A 26,055-nucleotide genomic window follows, 5' to 3' on the forward strand; every position below is an offset into this window, starting at 1 on the left:
TAATTAGAATGGACACATTATTTATATTACAAATTAACAGCATAAATGAATTTATGCAAGAGAATACTCCAATGCAACTAGTAATAAAAGTAGCATAACATGGCTAAGGACCTTATTGCAGTTGCCAATGTCTATGGCTTGCCCCCATGTTAAAGGCTTGATCCCCAGCATAGTGCTCCAGAGGGTGATGGAGACTTTGGGAGGTGGATCTAGTGACCTATCTTCTAATAATTGAGCGTGTTCCCTCAGAGGGAGCTGTGGGGTCTTGGTACATCCTGAACATTAGGTGAAGAAACCTTGCAATACCATATGCCCCTACCAGGAAAGTGTTGTCTTCCATGGGTCCAAAAATAACAGGGCCAATTGATCATGGACTGGAATCTCTAAAACTCTGAGCCAAGACAAACCTTTTTCCCTTTGTAAGTTGTCCCAGCTATCTATTACAGTCACAGAACAGTGACAGGTGTGTTGCCTTCTGTCACTGCTCTAAATTCTGCCTGTTTGTATGCATTACTATACCTGGATAATATACTCCAGCCACCATACTGGGTGGTATTCAACTATATTTTATGTTATTGATTACTATCACTGTGTAGTGTTCATATAAATATAATACAGTTTATCATTTCTATTACATTTGTGTATAATGGTCCCAGTTGACATTTTATTACTTGATTGAACTTGAGGTTTTGACACTCATACAATTCATAGTAGCTAGCACTGTCTGGCCACTATAATCAGTACTGTCTTGACTATTCTAATATTTTTGGTGTGCCTATATGCTCAATTCTACTGATGTATAGGAATGGAGTTCCTGGGTCATAGAATATGAACAAGTTCAGTTTCATACTGCCAAACGATTTTACAGAGTGATATGTTTATATCCCACCACTGACAGATAAGATCCTTTTCAACATTTGGTATTGACTGTCTTTCATCTTAGCCATCAGTATTTTTTTTTTAAGGAATTATTAGTTTGTGCATGATTCCTAGGTGTCTTTCTTTAACTAGCATCTAAAGAAAATTATTTGGCTTTTTCTGTAGTCTAAAAACTTGATGGGGGAACTCCATGTGGAGAGAAAGAGAGAGAGAGAGTCAGAAGTTTCTACACAGATGCTGAGAATCACTGAAACACTTTCTTGGGTATCAGAGAAGAGTCTCTATACTCCAATTGAAGATTGTTGCTTCCAGTTTCAGACTGCAATTAAATGGAATAGTACCCTATGAGATGACTGATCTGGTCATAGGTGGAAATGACCTTATACTTCCCTTGGAAAAGCCATAAGAAGACAAATGCTAGCTTTCACATTTGGACACATTGCCTGAAGTAACTGCCAAGATTCTATATTTGCAGAAAACTGGCACTTGTAAATACCAAGCTGTGCTATTTATGTAGCTGTTGCTCATCAATATATGTGGGGATTCTGTAATTATCCTAAGTGCTATCCAATGGATTCCAGAGCCTTAGACAAGTGAGTCTAACAGATAATTGACCGAGCCCTACAGACACCACCACCCTGGGCTCTTGGTCTTTCATGTAGCTTGTATACTTAGACAACAGTTAAGGCCTTGGCTCTGCCAAGGCCTGATATATAACTAGTGTCCAGCCTGATGATTCTCCTTCTTGGAATATGAGTGAGTCAAAAAAGGTCTACCTGATCTTGCTCACTTTCTCTGTACTTCAGTTTGCATATCCATAGTATTAAGGACCAAATTATATCTGCACAGCAGGAACAAATTGTTTGACCTCTCTGAGCCTTAATTATCCCTCTGTAAAATTGGGGATGCTACAATCTACATGATAGGACAGTAGGTACCCATATTATTGCTTAGAGGTCTGAAACTTCCTGCTGATAAAGTCTTCAGTTTCTAATTTGGAAAGGCAAGACTCATTGACAGAGAGAACTGAATCTTATAGCTGCTTGTCTGTATTCTACCCCACGCCCTCATTTATAATAACCTCAGATGATATTTCATTACTTGATTGAACTTGAGGTATTGATATACATATAATTCTATAAGCCACATTTATCTTTATTCCACTCTTCCTTATCTGTATCTCCTACAAGAAATACATTTCTAATTATTTGATTATTTGTTTATTCTGGAAACTTTAGGAAGACTTCTGATATATTTCTAGGTCCTTTATGGCTGTAAAGTGAAGTAGAAGACACATGGTTTGGTTTGGGCATAGTTCACAGAAGGACAATAAAATGCAGCCCTTCTTTTCACCTCCCATCCTGATGCATATAGCCCGAGGACCTTGGAAATGTACCCATCTACTTAGAACAAAAAGACATACAATCTTCCTCTAGGTGTGCTGGCCATACCTAGTGCTTAAGATCCCTGATGGTCCCTGAGGAGTTGGAGTTGGACAACACTAAGTTTCTTGTTATGTTGTCAGAACTTCAGCTTCTTGAAAGGACTGTGCTCTACTGAATCATACCAGGTCATATTTTACTAATTATGGGATGTTCAAGTGACCAGACCCTTTCCTCTTCCACTGTAAAAACAAGAATGGTGTTTCCTTTATTTTACAGATGGAGAAACCAAGACCCTAAAAGGGCAGGAGACTTAATCATGGCCATGGAGATGGCCAGTAGGAGATTTTGGACCGAAAGATCCAACACCATTAGCTATCACAGAAACCAACAAGACTAATATCCTCACATAACCATGTTCTTTCTTTTCTGATGAATAGGCTTCCAATCAGTACTGTATCCCAAAGACAAGAGCAAGGAACCCCTGGAAAGGGCTCAGTTGATTTTAAGACATTCCAAGCAGCATGGATATATAGCTCAGTAGAAGAATGGTTTTATTTTTTACTTTGATTCCAGAACTAGAGAGAAAGAGAAAGGAGAGACAGAGGTAGAGAGAGATTGATTCTTCCTTGGATACCCAGCAGATATTATTTTCTTACATCTTGTTAATAGATAGGTCAGTTGGAAAACAAGAACATTCTGCCCATAGCTTACAGTGCAGGACAACTTTTTCCTTCTCTTTTCATGTATGTCTCCATGCCAACATGACCAGTAAACCAAGTCCATAGGAACATATCCACAGAACAGTTTTCTATTTCCCTTCTGACACCCTTTCTGGTGAGAGCCAAAATATCTTATGAGGAATGCCATAGCAATCATCTTTAGTCACACTGGGCTTTTTCTGGTTTGAATAGATTCCTCCCCTTATTGTTTTCTCTATTTACCACAGGAAGGGACACAGGATTTTTGTTTTGTTTTGCCATTTCTAGTATAGAAAAGTTGGATTCCTTTGCCAGTAGGGCAGAGTGTTTGGCTGTTGGTGAGGGTTCTTGGGAAAGCAAGAATTGTGTCAGGTGTCACAAAGTGCACATGGCAGCAATCCTCAGAGTTAAAGGGAAATCAAAGGAACGGATGCTGCCCAGGTGTCTAAGGCAGGGCAAAAGTGGAATGCTTGAGGACTAGGAGGTAAGTCAAAGGACTGTAAATGAAGCTGGAGACCTGGGCAGGACCAGATCATGCAGTTCTGATTCTCAGGTATGCTTTTAAAATACTGGATTTCTTCATGAAATATGGACCTGAAATATGGAGAGAGCTACTCTCTCTTACTGGGGCTCAGAAAAGATGGTGGTGGCCTGAACAAGGGCTGGATCAATGGAAAGGGAGAGGAAGAGATGGGATCGAATCAAAGAGCTTACTGTTGTGTGGGAAGTGAATCCTCACTTGTACGTTTCCATCCCAAGTGTCCCAATGCTAAGAAGGCAAGGCCAAAGCATAAAGAGTTTCACAGGGAGAATAAAAGCTTTTTGCCTTTGAAACCTCACAACTCTATCTCAGTTTACATCTGACTCCATGCAGCTATGTAGATCCAGAAAAAGATATTTGAGTTGCCAAGGAAAACACACACACACACTCACACTCATACACACAAACACACACTCACACACACACACACACACCCTACCTCATACATGTATGTATATAGTTATTTTTCCCACACTACAATTACTATCTGATGTGTTTCACAAAAAAGGTTTGTTACAACACAATGGATGCATATGTATAATGTGTGTGACACGTACATTCATATCTAAGCATGAGCATAAAATTATCCTCCAGGACCTCCCTCAAATAGAGGAGAGTAACTAGTCATTCCTCAGGCAGACTCTGTAAAACCAAGGTGATGAAATCAAATAAACTTGGGCCTGTGTCCAGGAAAGGATGGGAGGGCTCAGCACCGGCAAAACAAAATGGCTGATTTTATTACAGCTTCAGATGCTGAGAAGTATTATGCTAACTGCCAAAAATCTACCTCTCCCGAATCCCCATGGTCACAGCACAGGAGAGGCAGTTCTAACAAGCTCAGGAAGGGAGGGAAATCTGCAGGCTTGTACCTTTGTGCATAAAACAACAGCAATCAGAATGCTAATGAAGGAGCTGACAAGACAGATCCCATGATTACCTTTGGAATCACGGGGAGGCAGTTGGGAGTCAGCCAGCCATTCAATATTATCAGGGTAATTCGGAGAAATCACGGATAGTGAGAGCCACCTTTGGACTTAATTAGCATTTATGCCTAGTGATCTCTAGGTAGAATATAAGAACATGGTATCAAGGGATCTGTTTGCTAATGGCTTCAGAAATGGTCAAGGGAACCTTAGGAAATAAATCTCTCCAACCAAGATTGCCATCCTGAGTCAAGTGCATAGATGCTGATCATAATGATGGGCAAGGGGGCCTCATCCCATGACATACCATCCCATCTTGAGCCTTCCCATGGCAGCAGAAGAATTGGTTGACAGCTAATCCTGATAGCTTTCCTCCTGCCACCTCATTTGGATATGGTTTCTAATTCCTCAAGAAAACAAGTTGACTGTACTGAAAGGGCATTCCTTAATGTGAGACAAGATCCCCAGAAATGTGAAAAATCTGAGAAAGACGTCAGGAACTCTGAATAGGACAAGAGGCAGCTGAGATCACAGGGATATGAAAGTGTTATCTAGTATGTGGTCTCCCAGGACCTTCACTGAGTGGGGTTCCAAAATCTGTTGAGAGCAGAACTGCCTACTTTCTAGTCCTAAATGTGTGAAGTCTGGGATCTGAGTCCAGGAAGTCTGACTCTAAAATCCCAACCCCTCCCTAATTGTACCCCTTCCTAATAATCCATGTTAATCCATTGATGGCAAGATTGTTGGAGGAGAATTCTATGCAAAGCATGTCCTGGACATTGCTCTCCAGAGGCTGATTCGATGCTGGTAAGCTAAATTTAAATGGAAGGGAATAGATTGAATCCAGGAAGGTACCTTAGATGGCCTCAGTCTGGATAAGAGGTGGTCATAGAGTACTCCATGGTAGGAACTATGAACATGGTTGTGAGTTATTATGTACCAGACCCCGAACTAAGCATCCATTGCAATACTTTCTCTTGTCTGTCTTTTTGAGGTAGGTGCTACCCTATTCCCAGTGGGGAAACTGAAGTTTCCAGTATTAAAGGTCAAACTGGAATAGCATGACACAGTGCTCCTGACCTCACACTACTACCACATATGGTGATGGTAGAATGAATGGTACTTTCTGGGTTACAAAGTAAGACACAGGGCTAGAGGAAGCACTGAAGGGAACAGATGTTTTAGAATGAGGCAAGATCCTCACTATTCACAACTCATGGACTAGGAGAGGAACTGTGGACTACATGGAAGAAAAGCTGTTTGGGATAGGATGGCCAGCAAGACATCATACCACACACCTGAAGAGTGTTGACAGCTCTTTCATCTGTGTGCTGGTGTTACAGCTGGGTAGCTGCAGACTCCCTATTGTTCACTTGATGAGAGGCATGGCATCTTTTCTCTTTCTCTACCTCCAAGACATTGTGCAAAAAGCATTGAGAGTCTGTCTAAACTTCTGGCTGTGGGAGATTCCAGGGCGTACCTGCTGCATCTGGGTATTTCGTGACCCTCTATACTTATGGCACATGGAGACAGGAAGAAGATTCAGAGGAAATCACCTGTCTGAATTCTCCAGGTCGAATTCAGCATGTGGGACAGTTCTGGGTCTATTCCTGCTCGGGTAGATCCATTAGAGAGATCTGGACGTGTTATAACAGGTGTTATTTGCAGCTGTCATCATCCTGGGCACTCATGTTTTTGAGCATCCCAACACAATAACTGTCCATTTGCATCAGGGTTTTAGAGACTGCCTGGCTACCCTGGCTGTGGGGCCAAGTGGAAATGAAAAGAGGCAAGGCTGCTTCAATCAACAGATGACATGGAATATTAATGCCCCTCCCCTCATGCCTAGTTTGGGACATATGAAACGGTGTCCTCCAACTCCTGTCATGCCAGCTTTCCAACAGTCTGCCCTCCAGCTGGTCTGCTCAGGAGTACTTGGCTTCACTGAACCCTCTTTCTTGCTTTCCAATATTCTATACTTTCTCCTAACAGGACACTTCCTGGGAACATCAATTGCTAAGGAAATGCCTGACCTGGATTCTCCATCTCAGGGCTCTTGGCTGCAGGAGCTCTTCCTCTGCAAATTCTGGAGAAAGAAATGATGCCTGGGCAAACTGACTTTAAAACACTTTGGGGTTTCTTGGGGGGGGGTGCAAAAACCTCTTTTCTATACGTTCCGAATTTTTAAAAAGTCATTAGAAACCATTGCTTGTACTATGTTTTACACCAGAGCAGTGGGGTGAGCCCCTGCTGGATAACATATTCCTCAGTCTCAAGGTCTATAAACCTAGGTCTTGTCCTGAGGTATTGCAGAGAACAGAACAGTGAAGAAATTATTGTCAAAAAAAACAAAGTACAGCATTTAACACACATGGGTATTTCCTCATGACTTACAGTATTTGATTATTTTATTGAAAGTGATTTTCTGAAAATATGCTAAAGGCTAATTCTTTAAGTGATAAAATATGATAAACCCAGAGGGCAGTACCTCATTGGCTTTTGTGTTTATGTTTTTCAGTGGGGAAAAAATTCTTTCTATATAATTGCAGTCAACAAAGAACTATGGGACTTTTGCCAGGGTTGGCAATAGCATCTCAGGAGAACAGAGAGGTCAAGTGTATTTACTAAACAACAATAAGAAATAAAAGGCTGGGGTTGGAGAGATAGCTTAGTGGTCAGGAGCACTGGCTGCTCTTCCAGAGAATCAGGGTTCAATTCCCAGCACCCACATGGCAGCTTACAACTATCTGTAATTCCAGTTCCAGGGGATCTGACATCCTCACACAAATACATGTGGCAAAACACCAATGTACTTAAAATAAGTAAATTATTTTTTAAAAGGGAGAAATTAAATACATTAGTGGGGAGTAGATAGACAAAGCAACACGTTAGACAAATGGTGTGAAGAACAGCAGTTGCCATTGTGCGGGTATCTGGTCTTTGTAAATGTTTGGCATCTAAGCAATGTGCAAGCTCCTTATTGCAGAAGAATGGGCTAATGGACATTTTTCTCCTGCCTCCACCTGGGCGCTCAGGAAATGAATTTTAAAACAATGTTCCCCTCAAAGTTTGCTTCTCCAAATGCTTTTCTATGTTGGCTTGGGGTCAGGACCTGAACTGAAGTAGAGAGAAAGATCAATTTACAGCAGACCTTTATTCTCTTGTGACAGGGTAGTGGGGGTGGGAAAAAGCTACATAAAGATTAATGCATGAAAAAAGTCACTTTGCAGAGGGGGATCGGAAGCCTTCCCTTACCCTAGCATCATCTAAAAAAGCAAAGTCTGTGAAATGAGAAGCAAAGAGGCCAGGGAGGGAGCTTAAAAGGGCCATATCCCACAGGTCCAGAGGCTTTGGGGCGCTTTTTTCAGCCACCAGCCCACTTCCGTTCTGGGGAGTGGTTTTTCCTTTCTTAGAAAGCTGTCTCTATTTCTATTTCATATCTAACTTAAAAGGCATGCCTTTTTCCTTTATCTTTCCTGATAGTTGCTGGGATTTTCAACTAGCCTGTACTACTGTTTTTCCTCTCAAACTTTAATAAAATTGTTCCGGAGCTTCCTTTGGAGTCCATTCTAAATTACGCTATTAATAACACTTAGAATCCAAATGGGTAAGTAACCTCAGTTTCATGTTGTGGGGCAGTCAGAGTTTCTGTATCTCCTATAGTCTGAGGAGGTGGGGGGCTAATTTGCATATCAATAGTAGGCCATACCTGGAGGGCTGCTGTCTCAGAAACAGCTAAAATTCCAGTGTCCATCATTGAATGGGGTGGGGTGGGTCTCCACAGGAAATGGGAAGTAGGTCTGGGAACAGAGGCTGAGGGCAAAAGAATACCTTCAAGAGAGATACTGGAATGGTGACTGAAGCTTATCCTACTAGGACTCTGGAGGGGACAAGGTAGAGTATGTGACCTGTTTAGTCCATGGTGGAACTGACATCGTTATCTACCACCAAAGCCCTCTCCAGGGGCTAATTCTAGGCTGGTTTTCTGGAACTTACTAGAGGCTATCCTGAATTTTAGAAGAATGAGATTTAGAAATCAGAAAAGGCTCAGACTTGTAGGGGAGTGGACATTAGTGACTGGGGGAGCACACACAATTAGCAGCACTTAGAAGACATGGGTAGAGGGTGTGTTCTAGTCAGTGCCAGACACTCTGCTGCACACACCTGTTTACAGACTCCCCCCAACACAACTCAAGGAAGTGAGTTTTGCATTTGTCTCTAGTGACAGATAAGGAAACTAAGGGTCTGCAAAGGCAAAATAGTTTGCCCATGATTCCCAGCTAGCTGGTAAGCACAAAGGCCAGGACTGCTACTCAGGTATGCTTCATTAAATGCAAGCTCTTATCACCATGGTTTGTCATCAGCTCAGGGAGCCCCAGGAATGAAACTTGTAGTAAGCCTATGGGGAGAGTAAGAGGCCCAGAGGTTTGATGTGGGCCTTGTGAGTTAAGTCTCATGAGCAAGGGGGAGAGGGAATGACTTAAGATTCACTGGAACATAATTTACCCTTCTTGTTCTAATCCTCTCTGGACACAAGCTTTAGCTCTGTGTTGACACTGACAAATTAAGGACATGCTCAACACTTTTCCAAGAGTAAACAGCACATTCCACGTGCTGTTTTAATCATTTTTTCTCTTCCAGGGTGAAATCCCTTATCTAAACATGTCTGCCCAGAGAGTGAGTTGTGGCTGGAACCTTTCTGACCAGACCATGCAGGCTTTCTTCAGTTTCAAAACCCCTTTGACTAAATTTATCCCTGAGTGTTCTATTTGTCCTACAAATAGGATTGTGCTCTAAATTTGTTTTGGGATAGCTTTATTACTACTGTGTAGAAATGCTACTCACTTTGGCAGGTTGATTTTGTCACCTCTAACTTTCAAATTCATTTATTAGCTTTCTAAGTTTTTCTGGGAGAGTCTTTGGGGTCTTCTGTAGAGCAGCAGATATTTCCACTTTTTCCTTTCCTACCTTTCAGTTAACAATGATGCAAATTTTAAAAGGCCAAATGAATGGATTTTATTTCCTTACACTTTTGGTGGCACACAGGGTCTTGTGTACACTAAGCAAACATTCCACTTCTGAGCTACACCCACAACTACCCAATAATTGCACTTTAGGTATTCTCCAAAGAAATTTTAAGTGTGTAAAGTGACAGGTAAATTAATAAGCCCACTTTTGATCATTCCATAATGTGTCAAAACCATAACATCACACCTCATGAATATATGCAATTGATTTTTATATGTCAATTAGAAAATTAACCTCTTTCACAGCAAATGGCAACACTGCTTGCCTCTGAGCCCTAGGCTTGAAGGAAATGCCCATGTAGAGAGATCTGCTGAGGCACCTTGTCCTTTTGCTCATAAGAATAGTGGCTTTGAATGCTCTTGTTCTAATGGCAGGAGATGCACTGTGAGAGGTTTTGTGACATGCACTTTGCAAAGGGGATAGGGGAAGGAGAGGATAAGGACCTAAGATCCTAACCCTACAGAACACCTATTATGTTCCAGGAGACATGGATATTTGTTCCAAAACACTAAATAGTTAATAACACACATTTCCTACCTCCCACTCCTGTCTTTCTAGTACCTTCCATCCTGCTTTCTGTAAACCTAATGGTCAGTGCTACTCCTTTGCACTCTACCTTCTGGGATGGTCAAGCCAAGAACCCCTGTGAAAGGACTAAGTAGAAAAGCAGAGCCTCTTTGCCAGTGAGAGGTCTAACTTTATTATGCCAAGCAGAAACTATTCTTTCCCCAAAGAATGCAAGGGGAAATATAAGTTAGAAATGTGAGTACTCTTGTAGGTGGCAGGGGCTTCTCCATCTTTCAGCTTCTTTAGAAATACAGCTCAGTCCATCTGCACATTTGACTTAGCAGGCAGCTGAGGGTGGAGTAGGGCTGGTGCTGTATCATACTCCAAGCCGTTGGAAGGAAGCTTCTGGGAGGCAAATTTAGGTGGGTCAGTGATTCACAGCCAGGTGAGAAAAGTGTGAGCTGGGCCCAAGGCAGCCTACAGAGGTTGTGAATAATGCTGGTAGGTGGTGAGAGCAAGCAGGCCAGGCAGTCAGAAGAACACACTAGGAAGTCAGAGCCAGAACCGACACAGAGTCACACATCTTCAGATGAGCACAGGTTGTATGGGAAGAAGGGAAGCACAACACCTAAGCTGGGGTGAGAACGCTGAACACTGAGGAAACTAGCTACAGCAGCAGAAGCAGAGGGGGGAGCTATTTGGCTATCCCCTTCTATTATCTATAACATTCTGACATATCCATCCCAGAGGCTCCTTCTACTGACAGTGATTTCCTCTGCACCTTTGGGAAACGAGTTAAGACTCTTGAGGCTGGAACTAGCCTATTCTTAAACTTAGAAGCTAAAGGAGGAATTAGACAGAGTGGACATGGACTCAGATAGTGTGGGTTTCTCCAATCCACAGACCAAAGTAACTTCTTGAGCTAAAGGAAGAAGAAAGAAATGTGGGCAGCAGGTGACTGTGCCCAACCTTGGACTCAAACCTGTAAAACCATCACATGGGATGGCAAAGGAGTGACATCAATGGTCTTCCTTGCCATTCCTGGAGGGCCTTTGTCTTTGGAAGTTCTGGCTTCATGGCCCAGCAGAGGACACTGTAATGACTTCCAGGTTGGGCTGCTCTGAATGGGACCCATACCCTTACTGTGAGGGCCTAAAGGGCACTGGGCACTGGGACAGAGAGAAGCTGGAATGTTCCCAAGACTCCCATTACTTGAAAGGCTAGCTGGGTGGGTGCAGATGGAAGCTTCCCAATTAATATTTGAATAAGGAACATCTTCCACAGGTTCATGTCTTTGAACAATTGATTCCCAGCTAATGGTATCATTTTAGAGTTGTGGAAATTTTGGGAGGTGGTACCTGCCTGAGAAATGTTAACCATTTGGGGGTATGTCTTTCAAAACTTTGAAAGTTCCTAGTTCTCCCATTCCTGCCTTTCTATCTCTACCCCATCTGTCACCTTCCATGATATAAGCTGATCCATCATTCTATCTCATATCTTTATTGCTATGATGGTCTAAATAACTGATACTGTCAGCCAGTTGTTTCTCTTCAGGAATTGGCCACAGTGATGATAACACTGACTAGTGTATAGACTGTTGTTCAGTCAAGGCAAATCCTTTTTTGGGCAAACCCCTGAGATTCCTGTGGAACTCCTGGAGCATGTCCAGGTTTAGACTACAAAAATACTCAGGAGAAGAAGCATTCCCAATGATGTGCCTTTTTTGTTGTTTGTGTTTTACAGCCCTGGGGCTCACACCTAACATCTAGTGCTATACCACTGAACAGCTCCCACAGCTTACTTATTACATAGTTCCTGTCTTATGCATTACATTTGCCAGGTATGGGCTGCTGGATGAGTTAGCCATCCTTTTATCAGAGTTACTTAATGAGAAGTTGCCTTAACAAGGGAGAGAAATTACTTTGTGTGATAACACACACACACACACACACACACACACACTCACATGAAAGAGATAGAGAGAGGGAGGGGAAGGGAGAAGGGAGGAGTAGGGAAGAGAGAGGGAGATCTGTTTGTGGGAAAAGAGGAACTACATTAAAGGTGGGTGCCTGTGTGGGTCTGACCTAGGTCTTCTGCGTATATTTTGACACCAAGTTATAACTTGGTGTCTTGTGAGATTCCCAACAGTAGGAGTGGGGCTTTCTGACTCAAAAGACTCCTTTTCTCCTGTTGGATTGCCTCAGGAAGCCTTGATAGGAGGGTATGTGCCTAGTCTTATTGTAACTTGTATGGCGTGTTTGATTAATATCCCTGCAAAATCTGTTCTTTTTTGAAGGGAAACAAAGAAGGAATGGATCTGGGGAAGAGAGGAGTTTGGGGTATGGACTTGGAGGAGAGGAAGGAGGGGAAACTGTGGTTGGGATGTAATATATGAGGAAGAATAAATAAAAACCTAGAATGTGGGAAACAAAAGTGGGAAACCCTCAACACTTATGAAATATGCTTCTGAAAGCTGGCAAGGCACTCAGAGGAGTTCGAGCCATCAAAGAGAGACAGCTCTCCAAATTCATTCTGAGAATCTCAAGTATTGATTATTCACAGCCTCCCATCCTCCCCTGGCATAGGAAATGCCTGGCTTGCTTGATCATCCCAGAGATTTGGCTTTCCATGGCAGGCGGGATAATTAGCAAAAATCTGCCAGATATTTTTAAACCACAAACAAATCACAGCCCTAGCAAACAATCCGCAGGCTTCTCCCTCTATTTGGGGGCAGACTCAATGACTTCACAAAAGATACAGATTTCTTCAGAGACAGGAAATCCTGCTTCTAACACCTCTGCATTAGAAAAGATGGAAGAACAAAGGATTTCTAAGACTTGTGCTTTCCTAGAAATATTCACTGTTGACTAAAACTGTACAGAGAGGGTGGATTTGCCCACTTGCAGGGCAGGCATACACACACAGTTGGAAGAAACAGAAATGCATTTTAAAGTGTAATCTCAGAGTTTAGGCATTCTAAACCAAAAGGATCCAAGAGGGGAAGTTAGAGTTATGGGTGTTCAGCCACTGAGAGAAAAAGGGCTGACTTGTGCTACACAAATCACACAAAAAGAGAACTATTTACGGGAAACAGCAATAGAAGCAAGCTCTAAAATTTTGCTCTGGGGGCATCTTTGGTCCCACCTGCATCCACAGACCTGTACCAATTTGGGCCAAAGGCTACAGACATTACAGAGAAAGCAAACACCTGTGAGACAAGCATCATTAATAAGCAGTGTGTGTTTGGGTGCAAACGCTAATTGTGATGGGGTTTAACAGGAGGACATGAAAGTGTGTGCTGCTCTGCCTGAGATCCATGACTATGGCCAGTTAACTTCATGAGAAGAACAGTCCTATAGCTCTATCTCTAGGACAGCTGTCTTAATTAGGATTCTATTGCTGGGAGGAGACAATTCTTATAAATAAAGGAAAACATTTAATTGGGGTGTCTTACAGTTCCAGGATGGAGGTAGTCTATCCTACTGGGTGTGGCTTGAGCATATATGAGACCTCAAAGCCCATCTCCAGCGACACGCTTCCTCCAACAAGGCCACACCTCCTAACAGTGCCATTTCCTATGGCCAAACTTTCAAACACAGGAGTCTATGGGATCACGCCTATTCAAACTAATACAGCTGAGGGTGACAGCACATACTTGCAGGGACCCACTAGCAGAAGAACAGACCTCTCTGACATGGATGGGGCACACCTGGGTCTGGTACTTGCAGATGGACTCTCACCAGGCCTGGGGTATCTCTTCTCATACTGGGTCTCTCAGGTGCCTCTCTCACATGCCTTTGGGCCATTTTCTGCGACCTTGCAGGGACATTTTCAGCTTGTAGGAGAGAGAGCAATTCTGATCATATATTTGATCTTTTTCAGCCCTAACTGTAAGCAAAGAGGTATGACTGAAGAGTGGAGAGATGGACAGTGCCCCGCCCCCGCCTCCCCCAGTGCAACCTCTAAATCACCTCATGGAAACTTCCACGTGAGTTCTATGACCTCTCCAGCCCTGTGCATTCACTACTACCCGACCCTTCAGTTCCGCTTCCTCCAGTTGCTCTGAATTTCCACACAGCCATAGCCCCAACCACGTGATTTCCCTCTCTTGTTTGGAATTATCTCCAGTTTTCTTCCTAAAGGTCTCCTTTAGTAACTTCCTGTCTATTCTTCAAGACCAGCACCATCTTGACTCCACCTGTGCCTCTGCTGAGCACCCTCAGCAGACAGAACAAAGCACTGTGAGTACTTTGCACATGTCAGATTCCATCTCTGGTAGCTCTCCTCACAACATACTGACTTCCTGCAGGGTAAAGCTGTCTTTCATCCATCCAGAAGGGCCCAGTTAAGAACTATCACACTGTACGAGCTCAGAAAGTACTTCTAGATGTGCCGTCATTTAGCTTCTTGCAGTTTTGACTTGTGTATTCATCTGTTACTGCTGACCCTTAGAATATTCTTAGAGCAATTATTCTTGTATCCCAAGATGTTCACTGAAAACTTCCTGAGCAAGGTAAACTTGCTGGGTAACAAGTTAGTTGTGTGGGGATAGAAGGATCTGTCCTGCACTGAGAAAGTAATAATTGTACAACTCTCATGTTGTTCAGTGAGCCAGACACGGTGGAAAGGGCTCCTCTCCTGAGGCATATTTCTTTTGCAGGGTCTCCAGTGGGTCAGAGCTGTCCTTGACAATGCAACTGCATCAACAGGTCATTTCTTTCTGCCATGTAGAAAGACATTTCCCACATCCCACCTAACTCTGCCCTGGGCGACACGCATGCATGCGGATTACAGGTGGCAAATTCAAGGTTAATCTACCTGGGTCTCTTCCTTCCAAGATTAGGACCCTGAAAAGGAGCCTGTGCAGACACTGGGAGCTAGTTTTAGGCTATGTGTTAGTTACTTTTTGGCTGTGACAAAATACCATAACCAAAGGCAAATTAAGGAGGAAAGAGTTTGTGTAAGGGAGCCATGATAGAAGGTAGCCAGTGCAGGAAGCTGGGAGATTACATCTTCAGTAACAGACAGGAAGTAGAGAGAGAGAGAGAGAGAGAGAGAGAGAGAGAGAGAGAGAGAGAGAGAGAGAGAGAGAGAGAGTGAATTCTCAAAGCTCACCTCCAGGGATTCACTTCCTCCCACAAGTCTCCACTTCCTAGCAGTGTCACCAACAACAAAGACCAAGTGTTCACACAGTGTGGGCACACTCCTCGTTCAAACCACCATAAGCTACGTGGGTAGATAATTCTTGAACTCTCTGCATGTAGAGTAGGATCATGAAGGGATGGGCACTGACCTTGGTCTCTGGATTTCTTGCTTTATAGATGCTGAAGTGTAGGACGCAGGACAGGGGCAAAAGGGGACATCAGCTATCAGGAACTATGAAATATTGTCTGTGGACTCATGTCCACTCTTGTAAGGAAGTGTGAACAGTAATGGCACATGTGGTGCACTTTGTTTTCATGCCAGCTTGGAACTACTGCCACAGGCACCAGGAGCCCTTTTGAGTAACCAAGACCTTGTGAAGGGCAAAGGAAATTTAGGACCCTGGCCATCAGCTGGGAATGTAGAATTGGAGAGGAGGGCCCTGCCATATGCGCCTAATAGTGCTGCTGTGGGAGGAGGAAGCCCTCACTGTTTGGGCCAAGACCAGGAATCTCATATCTCAGATGTCAAAGCAGCAGGGTGTTGTTAGCTGCTGGGGAAGTCTGGATCCCACTCAGTGCCTGGGATACCTCAGCCTTGTGACAGAGGAGCCTCTGTGGTGCCGAAGATGGCACCCACATTAATTGCTCAGTGTACAGGACTCTGGAAGGGCAAGGAGGACTGGCAGGTTTCCAGGACTCTTATTAGTTTGGTGTTTGTTTTCAGAGAGTCTTTGCTAAAAGTCATGGGTTTTTTTTTTTTTTTTTTTTTTTTTTTTTTCCCCCGTTCCCAAGTAGGAGTGCAATAGAAAGAGAGTTGAAGAGTCAATTGCTTTTCCCAGGGAAGGGTCAGCTCAAAACTCATGGGTAGAGAACTGACCTTGTCAGAAACCATACCCAGAGCAAAGATGTTTGGGACTCAAATCCATGTCTGATGTGACTCCAGAGGCCAGGGTATGCCTACAGATCACCTCCAGGTGTAGACTGAGAATTAGTTGCTGAATCCTCTTTTTGGACCATTGTGGGCTTGTGACTAAAACTGATATAACAGAAATGACACAGTCTGGCTCCTGAGGCCAAATTCTAAAGACTATGACATTTCTTCCTTGCTTGTCAAAACCTTTCCCATGCCAGAGTCCACAGCTTCCACATGGAAATTCAACTCCTGGAGGCGACTGCTCTGCAGAGACCATGTGAAGGAGCCTTGACTGATGGGCCCAGGCTCCAGACCTCAGAGTGAAGAAGCACTCTGGAAGTGTACCATGCAGCCCGAGTTAAGTGGTCCCAGTCACATGGAAAGGCATTCTCTTCATGCTCTTTCTGAATGAATGATTGACACATAGAACCCAAGAACAATGGACGTGAACAGGACTCACTAACTTTAGGATGCTTATTTCATAGAAATAAAAACAAAGTAGATGGCAATGCGAGTATTTGGAGACAGTAACATGCCTTGTCTAGACTTCAGCTGGGTTTTCTTGTTCTGCAGTCACTTCCGTAGACACAGGCATACACACACACACACACACACACACACACACACACACACACACACACCCCAAAAGCAAACAAACAACCCTCACAACTTTCCAAATGGGATCAACGTGAAGCAAAGACCTTGGATTCACTGTATCTTTAGAGGATGATGTGGGGATTTCAAAACCAGTAGAAGGTCCACAAGCTATAGTTGATCACCTATTAAGGGCCAGGCACTGGCTGTATTATATTCAATCTGCTGACTGAGCAAACACTTGTCCCCACGATGTGCCAAGAATGAGTGTGAAAATTGAACCAGGTACAAAACAAAGTCCCTGTTTTCACAGGGCCCATGTGGGATGCTGACAGACAATGAAAAACCTGTATAATGGCAGGCTACATAGAGAAAAATAAAGCATGGTAAGTGGAAACATGTGACACATGGACCAGCTGGTTACAAAATGGCTCCATATTTCCTCCAAAGGATGCTGTGTGATCATTGACAGGACCAGGCAAGTTGGAAAATAAAAAGTGACTTGAGAGATCACTCTGAGATTCTTGGGTAAAAGACTACAGACAGATGTCTGCCAGCCAGTCTTTAAAAGATGATAGATTTGGAGATGATCTACTACCAGGCAGATAGGCAGGAGCGAGTAGAGTCTCTGTGGGCATGTCCGCTATCTACCTACCTTCTGTCCTTCAAGTTCAGGCAAAAGCACAAGAGGGGCTACTTACACAGAGCACATGGAGGACCACCGCTCCTTGTCGTCGGTCTTCATTGGAGAAGATGTCCCTGGGGAATTCATGCAGGGCTAGAGAACAGAGAAAGAAGCAGCTCAGTACAGATGACCTTTTGAGTTCAGCTGATCTAGGCCATCACCTCCAGCCCTGACTGTAGAGTCCTGTTGATTCTGGGTCTAAGAACTTGTCTAAGAACAAAACAAAACAGACTAAATGACTGGAAGTTTATGAACCTCTAACTAGAATTTAGCATTCCCTCCAAACACAAAGTGACCAACTATAGTAGTGTTAGCATGACCTCAGCCCCAGCTGCCAACACAAAATTTCATCTAGAGTTGTCCTTTGGTGTCTATGAGTGATTGAAACGGACTTAGAGCAGCACATAGAAGGAGCTAAGGCCACACAGGAGACATCATGAGAAAGGAAGAAGTAGGTGAGAGAGTCTGCATCTGTCACGTGTTCACACCAGCAGCAGCTCTGTCCACCTCTTGCTTTGCTACCACATGGATATGGTATCGGACAGAGTGAAAGAGTTCCATCAAAGGCTCTAAGTCATTAGGCTAGAACTTTGGTTTTGAATATTCAACATTTTGACTTTCAATCTCCTTGAAAATCAACAATTAGCTACCAGGTGACAAAAAGTTCAATGATTTTAAGTATCTCACATAAGAGTCTAGTTAGAAATCTCCATGTATAGCCAGTATTTGGACCTGCATGAGAATTCTGGGCAAGAGTGGACTGGAGGTAACATCCTGAATGGAGTAGGACCTGAAGGACATGATTACACATCATCCAAGTCCTGAGAGGAAACCCAGGTCCTGGCCAAGAAGGAGGCAGCAGAGATGGAACTGCAAAAATTGAGCTCAGTATCCTTCTTCCTTTTCTATGCATAGGTCCCTCCCCTCTCTCTTCTAAGAACTGGTAGAGCATCCTTTGTGGTACCCAAACCAACAACAACACTGCAGTCCAGAGGTATTAGACTCATGGAGGAAAGATGCCGGACAGTTCAATATAATAGTTGGCATTAGTGTGAGTTTGTTCACCATGTAGCATGGTCCTAAGGCACCAATTCCCTTGTGCTAGTTAAGGTAACCATTTTCCAGAATCAAAAAGAAGGCCTTAGGCAGAGCCACAGGTGGTACATACAGAAGTCATCTGCATATTGGTGTGGCCCTGCCCAGTGCCTGCTGCAGTCTGAAACTAAAAAAATACCATAGGCTAGGTGGTTCAAATGAGAGATGCTTGCTTCTTCCAATTCTAGAGGATGGAACCCTGGGATCAAGGAGCCAGCATGAACAAGTTCTTGGGAGGGCCTCTTCCCAGAGTACAGCAATTCACCTGTACTGACCATATCTTGGCACACAAGACTGGAGTAAGCAGGGGTCTCTTCTTGGTTATGTATTTTCTGCAGGACTAAAAGTCAAACTAGCACATGCTACACACACTGATCTAGATCTCAGCCCTTGGTTTTAAGATGGGTATTGTTATGAAGCTGAACTGGCTTTGGACATACTGTGTAGTCTGAATTAGCCCTAAACTTGTTTCTTCTCCTCCTCCTTTAACCTTCCTTATATGATTACAAGTAAGAACCAACATGCCAGGTTCTCTCCATCTTTATATGGGACACCAATCCCATCATGAATATTCTATCATATGACTCATCTCAATTATCTTCCAAAGATTTCACCTCTAAACACCATCACACATGAATCTAGGAGGGGGGCACAACATGTGATATACAGTCTGTGGCATATCCAAAAATCCATTTGTATAAAATCTAGAAAAGGGGATGCTCAATATATCCATATTGATATATTAGTACAGGTACAGATATAAAGGTACAGATACATACAGCCAGGTATTTCTATGTACATACTGGTTTTGGCCCACAACAGTAAAGCATGGAGGACAGGGGCAGAAGGAGGAATCTTTGACTGAGCTTAAAGTCAAGTTAGTCTGCCATTGAGATGTTCATACTGAATCTAGTGTAGTGGAGTCTACATACTAGGACTTCCATCTCAGTCAGCTAGAATGTAACAAGCCCTAATATTAAAGGTCCAATTCTACCATATCAGAAGGATTGATTTGCTTGGATTAATTTGCAAAGTCACTGTCAGATGAGCCTGGCTACACAAGATGAACAAGGAAAGGTGCTGTCACTAGAGGCCCACCATACAGTGTTGCTTTGGGGTGGGGTGCCCCCAATACTATCCTTTGTCTGTTTGCTTACTGATCAATGGGATTGTGGCCTCCTTGGGGGGGTTTCTTCACTGCTCCCTCTGGTCCAAGCACACAACATGATGTAGAACATATAGCAGGTACCTATCTTCAGTGAGGCAGACAAAGAACTCTGAGGAGAGAAACTTCTGGTCATGGTATAGAGCAATAGGCCAGCTTTGCTCCATTGGCCAAATGGTCCAAGAAAGAGTGGCCAACAGCAGCTGAGCTCCTCCCACACAGACCAGACAAACTCTCCATGTGCCTTTCATGTATGTGTGTGGGAAATGGTGTTCATAGAACAGCTGCGGTTTTACATAAGGAACATGTGGAGGCAGAGGGGCATACTAATCTGGAAGGCTCTTCCAGTAGTCTTTGGCCTCAATTCCCTTATCTGTAAATAGGAGATCAGTGCAGGTCCTCCAGGGCCCCCAGAGAGTTGATGTCTGGCACTAGCCACACTGTGAGGGTGTATTTTTTCATGCCAAATCCAAAAGAACTATAAAAAAATTCTTATGGATGGAGTTGGATGCTCACTACCAGTGGGAACATGATAGACAGAAGGCTACAGTTTGCATAAGGGTCTACAGCATGGAATCCTATCCATGCTCCATAGAGCCAGATCTCCTTCATCAGTAGGTGGGCATGCTGGTGTTATCTTTGTATAATTTCTGTGATTAGTATAAACAATGTGTGAAATACCTACCATTAAGCTTTCTGGGTCTATCTAGCCTATTAATACAATGATAACAGGTTTCTGGTATAGCATGAGGTAGAATGGGTATTTATTTCTGCTTTTTGTATGGAGATCCACTTATTACTAATTCCAGCTTGCCTTTTCACCTGCTTCCAAGGATGGTGGTTAGTCCATGAGAGTTGTACATGTAATTCCTATGTCAAGGCTATGAGGATACCATGGTTCATATGCCATGCTAAGAACACCTACTTATGAAGAGATGTAGCCTCTTCCAGCTGAGAGTTTCCCCTGACATAACTTCCTTCTGTTTCAGTTCCTTTATTTCTTCCCTGCAATTTTCTTTTTCCAGTATGTCCTGCCAGACTAGGGGCCAGCAACAGCATCAGTGCTGTTCCCATGGAAACTACAGAGCCTTGAATTGAGCAGATCTCTCTTTCCAAGGCAACAGCAATCAGTGTCCTTATGTCTGTCTCCTGGGCAAATTCATGAGACTGGAGAGTGATAAATCTAAATGGAGGATTGCAAAGAGGTAGAACATGTTTTGTTTTGTTTGAAAGAAAAAAAATAGTTTGGACATGAACATCATCTTTAGACAGCTTTGTCACATACTGATCAAGATACAGTCTAGGATGGACACAGATCTCCCAGAGGTTACATTAGCAGCAGATAACTCCTGGGGGAGAAGAGGCTCTTTCATATATACACTTGTCTGCAAGATATTCAGGTTGTCTAACTAAAAGCTTTGATGAGTTGTAATCTATGCTCAGATGGGACTTTTGGTGATCCAGCTACCCAGGTGATAGTCATATTCTTACAGTAATCCCAATAAACTCATTGGTTCATCAAGATGTTTTGGACACAATTGTTTCTTTGGTCTGTTACCTTCTCTTTCTGCAGGTGAATAGAAACAGACTTTCCATGCAAAGTCCCATAAGAGGTCAGATCCTTCACCATGTCTGGGCAAACAGGATCTTGGCTTCTGCACACATCAGAACATCATACTCTCATGAACAATCTTCTCATGACACAATACCTAGTGCAATCCCATTGATTACCCACCAAAGTGAGGGCCTCAATGTTGCCTAGCTCTTCCATATAATGATGGGTGACTTTCACTACTGTCAGACCCTTTGTCTGTCTTCCATAACACAGTAAAACCTACTACTCCCACTTTTCCTGGCTAGAACATTCTGAACTTTGCCAGGTGTGGTATTTACTTGGCTTCTCACAAAGACTTCTCTGACTTTCTGTAGCCCCATTGTACCATGGCAGCATCGATTAAATGATTTTCCAGCCACATTGTACTTCTTGCTTATGAATGTATATCTTTACTTCAGGGACACTGTGAGCTCCCTGGGGACAGCAACCCTGCCATTTCTCATTCTATTGCCAACACCCACCAGGCAAGAATCCATGAAAATGAACTAAATGTCAAGTGAATTTAAGTGTGAATAAACATAGAGGGCCCTTTTCCCAGGAGGTGGCTTTTGTATAAACACAGGACAGAATTACTAACTGGGAAATGTTGTTGGAAGGGACATTTCAGTAAAACTCTCAACAACTCCATCCCAACCCCACTGCCCATTAGGACTGTTCATAAATATCCCTTTTCTTTCTGTTCCAAAGACTTGGAAGGGGGCCCTTCTACAATCCCTTCAAGGGTGGGAGGGACCAGGAAACTAGTCTGGCTAGTGAAATCAGAGCACAATACCAGTTGTTTATGGCTCTGAAAGACAGTGCTCAACTCATCAGCTTGCATTCTCTTGCCTTGGAGATCCTAAATCTACAGCAGGGTAAATCTTTTATTCAACTGGATCCTCTTGTGATATATCAGAGTCCCCATTCCTCCTGATGTATGTGTGCTCAGTAGCACACATAAAAGTTTCATCTTAGTGTTTTTCTCTTCACTGAGATTTTTGGAACTCCTTGTTACCCAGAACACCCTAACCTGTTGTGAGCAACATGAGATTAATAAAGCTCTCAGCATCCTATGATTTTTCTGGTAAGATCTCAGCTGGCAGAAAAGCTTGACTGTTTTCTTGTCTTCTTTAGTAGGCTGGGGAGGATGGTTAGATTACAGAATATTTATTCTAAGAAGTATCCCGAGTACTTTGCAAATGTTCACTTTAGAAACCAACACATTGTTCATAACCAAGGGTCCCTGAACAAAATAATTCACCAGAGAACCTATGAGCAAGGACATGCAAGCTGAATATCCTTGATCTGAAATGCTTGGGGACCATGGAGGAGGTTTTGTATTATTTTGGACTTTGGAATTCTCACCTATGTGTAATGAGATATCTTGGTGTTAGGACCCCAATCAAAACACAGAATTCACTTACACTTCCTAATCACCTTAGACATACATCATGGAACAAATTTTATAACATATTTTAAACTGATGTGTGAAACAAAACTTCATAGCGGGAAATTTTCCATATCACATCGCTGCTTAAAAGCATTCAGATTTGGTGTTTGGTTTGAATGTGCTCAACCCGTATATGCACAAATTAATTTTCTGAATGTTTAGTCTCTAGGAGTGTATTAGAGACAGTTTGATGTACTCCTTTGTGTATACAGATGGGAGGAGGGTGCTTGTGCATTTGTATGTCTGTGGAGCCCAGAGAATAATTTTGGGTGTTATTTCCCAGGTCAGCTGCATTTTTTTTTTTTTTTTTTTTTTTTTTTTTTGGTTGGTTTGAATTGAGAATGAGTATCTTGCTGACCTGAAATTTGTCAAGTATGCTAGGCTGGCTGGACACTGAGCCCCAGGGATCGACTGCTTCTGCCTCCTCAAATCTGGGATTGCAAGTGCACACTATTGCATCTAGACTTCTTTATGTGGGGTTTGGGGAATCTAACTTGGGTCCTTGCAACAACTGTACGACAAGTACTTCCATGACTGAATCATCTCCTCATCACTCCAGTTTCTTAATCTCAGATTAAGCAAGCTTCAGGGATGAACACAAGAGAAAAGATTCAGGCAAAGGGTAATATTGTATATTCGGGGGGGGGTGTCTACAGATTATTATGAGATCCTTTGGAGTTGTGTTTGGTTCTAAGGACTATCTCTTAATGCTTTGACTAGTTTATTAAGAAATTGATACCATGCAAATGTGTATAGAGTTAGCATCCAGAAGAAACCTAATTATGAAGAAGCAAATGAGTCCAAGTCCTTATCACTGAAGTTGGGTGGAGACAAGGCCCAGCTGAGAGAAAGGGTGTGTTCAAGTCTATGAACTCACCCTGGTAATTTCAGTGTCCTGAATTTAAGGACCAAAGTAGCCTTTTAAAACATACAAATATGTATTCTGCATTGCTTCTACATGGTAAAAAGCATCATCCTCGATTTCAGACAAGACAAGTTGACTCAGGGCCAAGAAGGTGAAGTAATTAGCCCACATGCACTCAGATGTCAGAGGAGAAGGAAGATCTAAGCATGGTGTGACTAGCCCTGTTGATTCTACCATGTTTCTTTTCACAAAACCACTAAGGGAACACCACAACCATTTCCTTAACTTTGTATTATTATTGTTATTGGTGTGGTATTTTGTTTCTGATACAAGGCCTCATCATGTAGCCTAGGTTAGCTGGGTTTACAGATGTGCATCACTATCACATCTGGATTTTCTTGACTTTTAAGGGTCTAATTCCTTCCTTCAAAAATAAAAAAAAAAAATCAAAATGGGTGTATGTGGTAGAATATTATTTTAAGGTGGTTAACTTTTGTTTATGCTGTGGAACATTTGGTTAATGATGTGTGACTTTTGTTTATGCTGTATTTATTTACCTATGAGAAGCTGTGATTCTCTGCTTGTCTAAAACACCTGATGGTCCTAATAAAGAATCCAGCTATCAAAATGACACACACTGCCCATGAAACTGGGTGAAGATCAGTCAGTTAAATGCTTAAGATATCCTAGAATTCACAAACAGGCAGCAGAGGGACCATAAGTTTCAATCTAGCCTGGGCTATGTAGCAAGATCCTACCTACCTATCTGACTGTTTATGATTTATCTATCTACATTGTAATATGACATCTGCTTACTACAGCCGACAAGAGTTATATAAATGCCTAATTAGAATTCATTCTTCACCAACTTGGAGGTGTGCAGCCTTGGGGAAATGTCTTAATCTCTTTGGGTTTTAGTTTCTTAAAATGTAAAATAGGATAATGAACACAATATTAATTTATGTCGTTATTATGAAGATTAATTGTGAAGATGCTTATGAAATATGCAACACATAGAATTGGGTAAACACTTAACAAATAATAGGTCTCTTTTAATTGAATAGCATTAGAGAGAGAAATAAGGGCAAATGGGTATTTTCTAAAACATTAATGTCCACAGCCTGGAACCTACCATTTTCACATGAGTCATCAGCACTCATCTCTCTTTGCCTGAGGTCTTGCTCCTCATCTGAGCTAAGTGCAGTTCCAGGCAATAAAGCTTTTCTTTCTTCTAGAATAAGTCTTCAATCAACATCTGATGAATGCAGGATGCACCACTCCCCTCCACATTTCATGACGAGTTAGGTGTGATTTACATAGAGTTCTCAACAGGAAGAAGCAGCTACTGCTGGTCTCTGACTTGATTAGCTTGCTTGAGCTGATTGGCTGCCTTCCTTTCTCTATGATGTTACTTGCACATTCATCTACCTAGGTTCACCTGCCAAACAATGCATTTGTACCTGCGTTGGCCTCAGGAAGGTCCAGATGAAACAAGGAGATCTAGGAGTTTTGCACCTTTACAATTCACTTTTCCATCAAAGGACTCATTTGAGTTCAAGTGACTACTCTTATGATCATGGGCTTATTCTATGGGTTCATGGATATACACAATCCAGCCCCCATTTCAGAATCAGATCACTAACTGCAGGCTGGGAAACCATCTTTAGTCATTTTTTTTCATGGTGCTGAAGTTGACTTAACATTCGCAACAAGCTTGGTTTCTACTTCAGAGTTCTTCTTTGCATGTCCACATTGGCAGAGGATTTTAAATAACCATCCCACAAACTTTTCTCCTGGAAGGGAACAGACATTCTTTGGAACCAAAGAACTTTGATCATTCGTTACGTAGACATTTGGCTGGGCAGAGCAATGAAATTTAATTTGATGAACAAGAAACATATTTTTATAAATAATATTAAAAAACAACATTAGGGTTGCTTGTATTTCTGAGCCAGCAGCTACCGCAGAAAATACAGTGATCCCATGAATAATATACCATTCAAAGGTCACAGACATGGTAGCAGAAAGGGGGCCTATTTGCAGGTGACAGCTTGCATTTTGTTGATCATGTGGGACTATCAATTCTGTGTCTGTAAAGAATTCTCATTAAAGGAAATAAAATAATGGAGGTAAGCAACCCTGTGGAATTCAGAACTATGTCTCTTTCTTGTACTTCATTGTTCCTCATTGTTCCTCAAAATGGTCCTTGGTGCCAAAGTCAAAGACAATGTTTGCATGAATGACCCCAGGGTCCAGTCCGAGTTCTGTGTCCCTGCTGTTCTTTCAATTGTTTGGTGATCCAGAGACACTCAGACCAAGAAGCTGATGTACCCATAAACCTACTTAATGATTCTTAAAAAGGTCCACTATGGTTAGAAAGTTTGCCCAGTCCCTCAGTACTGCTGGAAAGGAGGAGGTTGAATGATTTATTTTTAAGGGAAAACAAGCTTAAATTAGTTCTTGTAGAGAGTAATACTTCTCTGCAGGAACCCAAATTTAACATTTTTCCTCTTTAAGCATTTGATTTATAGAAGATGAAGTGCATAGGTCAAAGGACTGGAGGTTTCAAACTAGTGACATTTTAAAATG

General features: G+C 42.5%; 1 protein-coding gene across 1 annotated transcript in view; it reads right to left on the reverse strand.

Moving 5' to 3' along the window:
- The window catches only part of Slc24a3 (solute carrier family 24 member 3), a 480,001-nt gene that overhangs the window by 178,533 nt on the left and 275,413 nt on the right, over window positions 1–26,055 (reverse strand). The window contains exon 3 of the mRNA XM_051183243.1: window positions 17,314–17,390. Within this exon, the coding sequence (XP_051039200.1) occupies window positions 17,314–17,390 (77 nt within the window). The remainder of the gene's footprint in view (window positions 1–17,313; window positions 17,391–26,055) is intronic.

Source organism: Phodopus roborovskii, unplaced genomic scaffold, assembly GCF_943737965.1.
Source record: "Phodopus roborovskii unplaced genomic scaffold, PHOROB, whole genome shotgun sequence".
Taxonomy (NCBI): domain Eukaryota; kingdom Metazoa; phylum Chordata; class Mammalia; order Rodentia; family Cricetidae; genus Phodopus; species Phodopus roborovskii.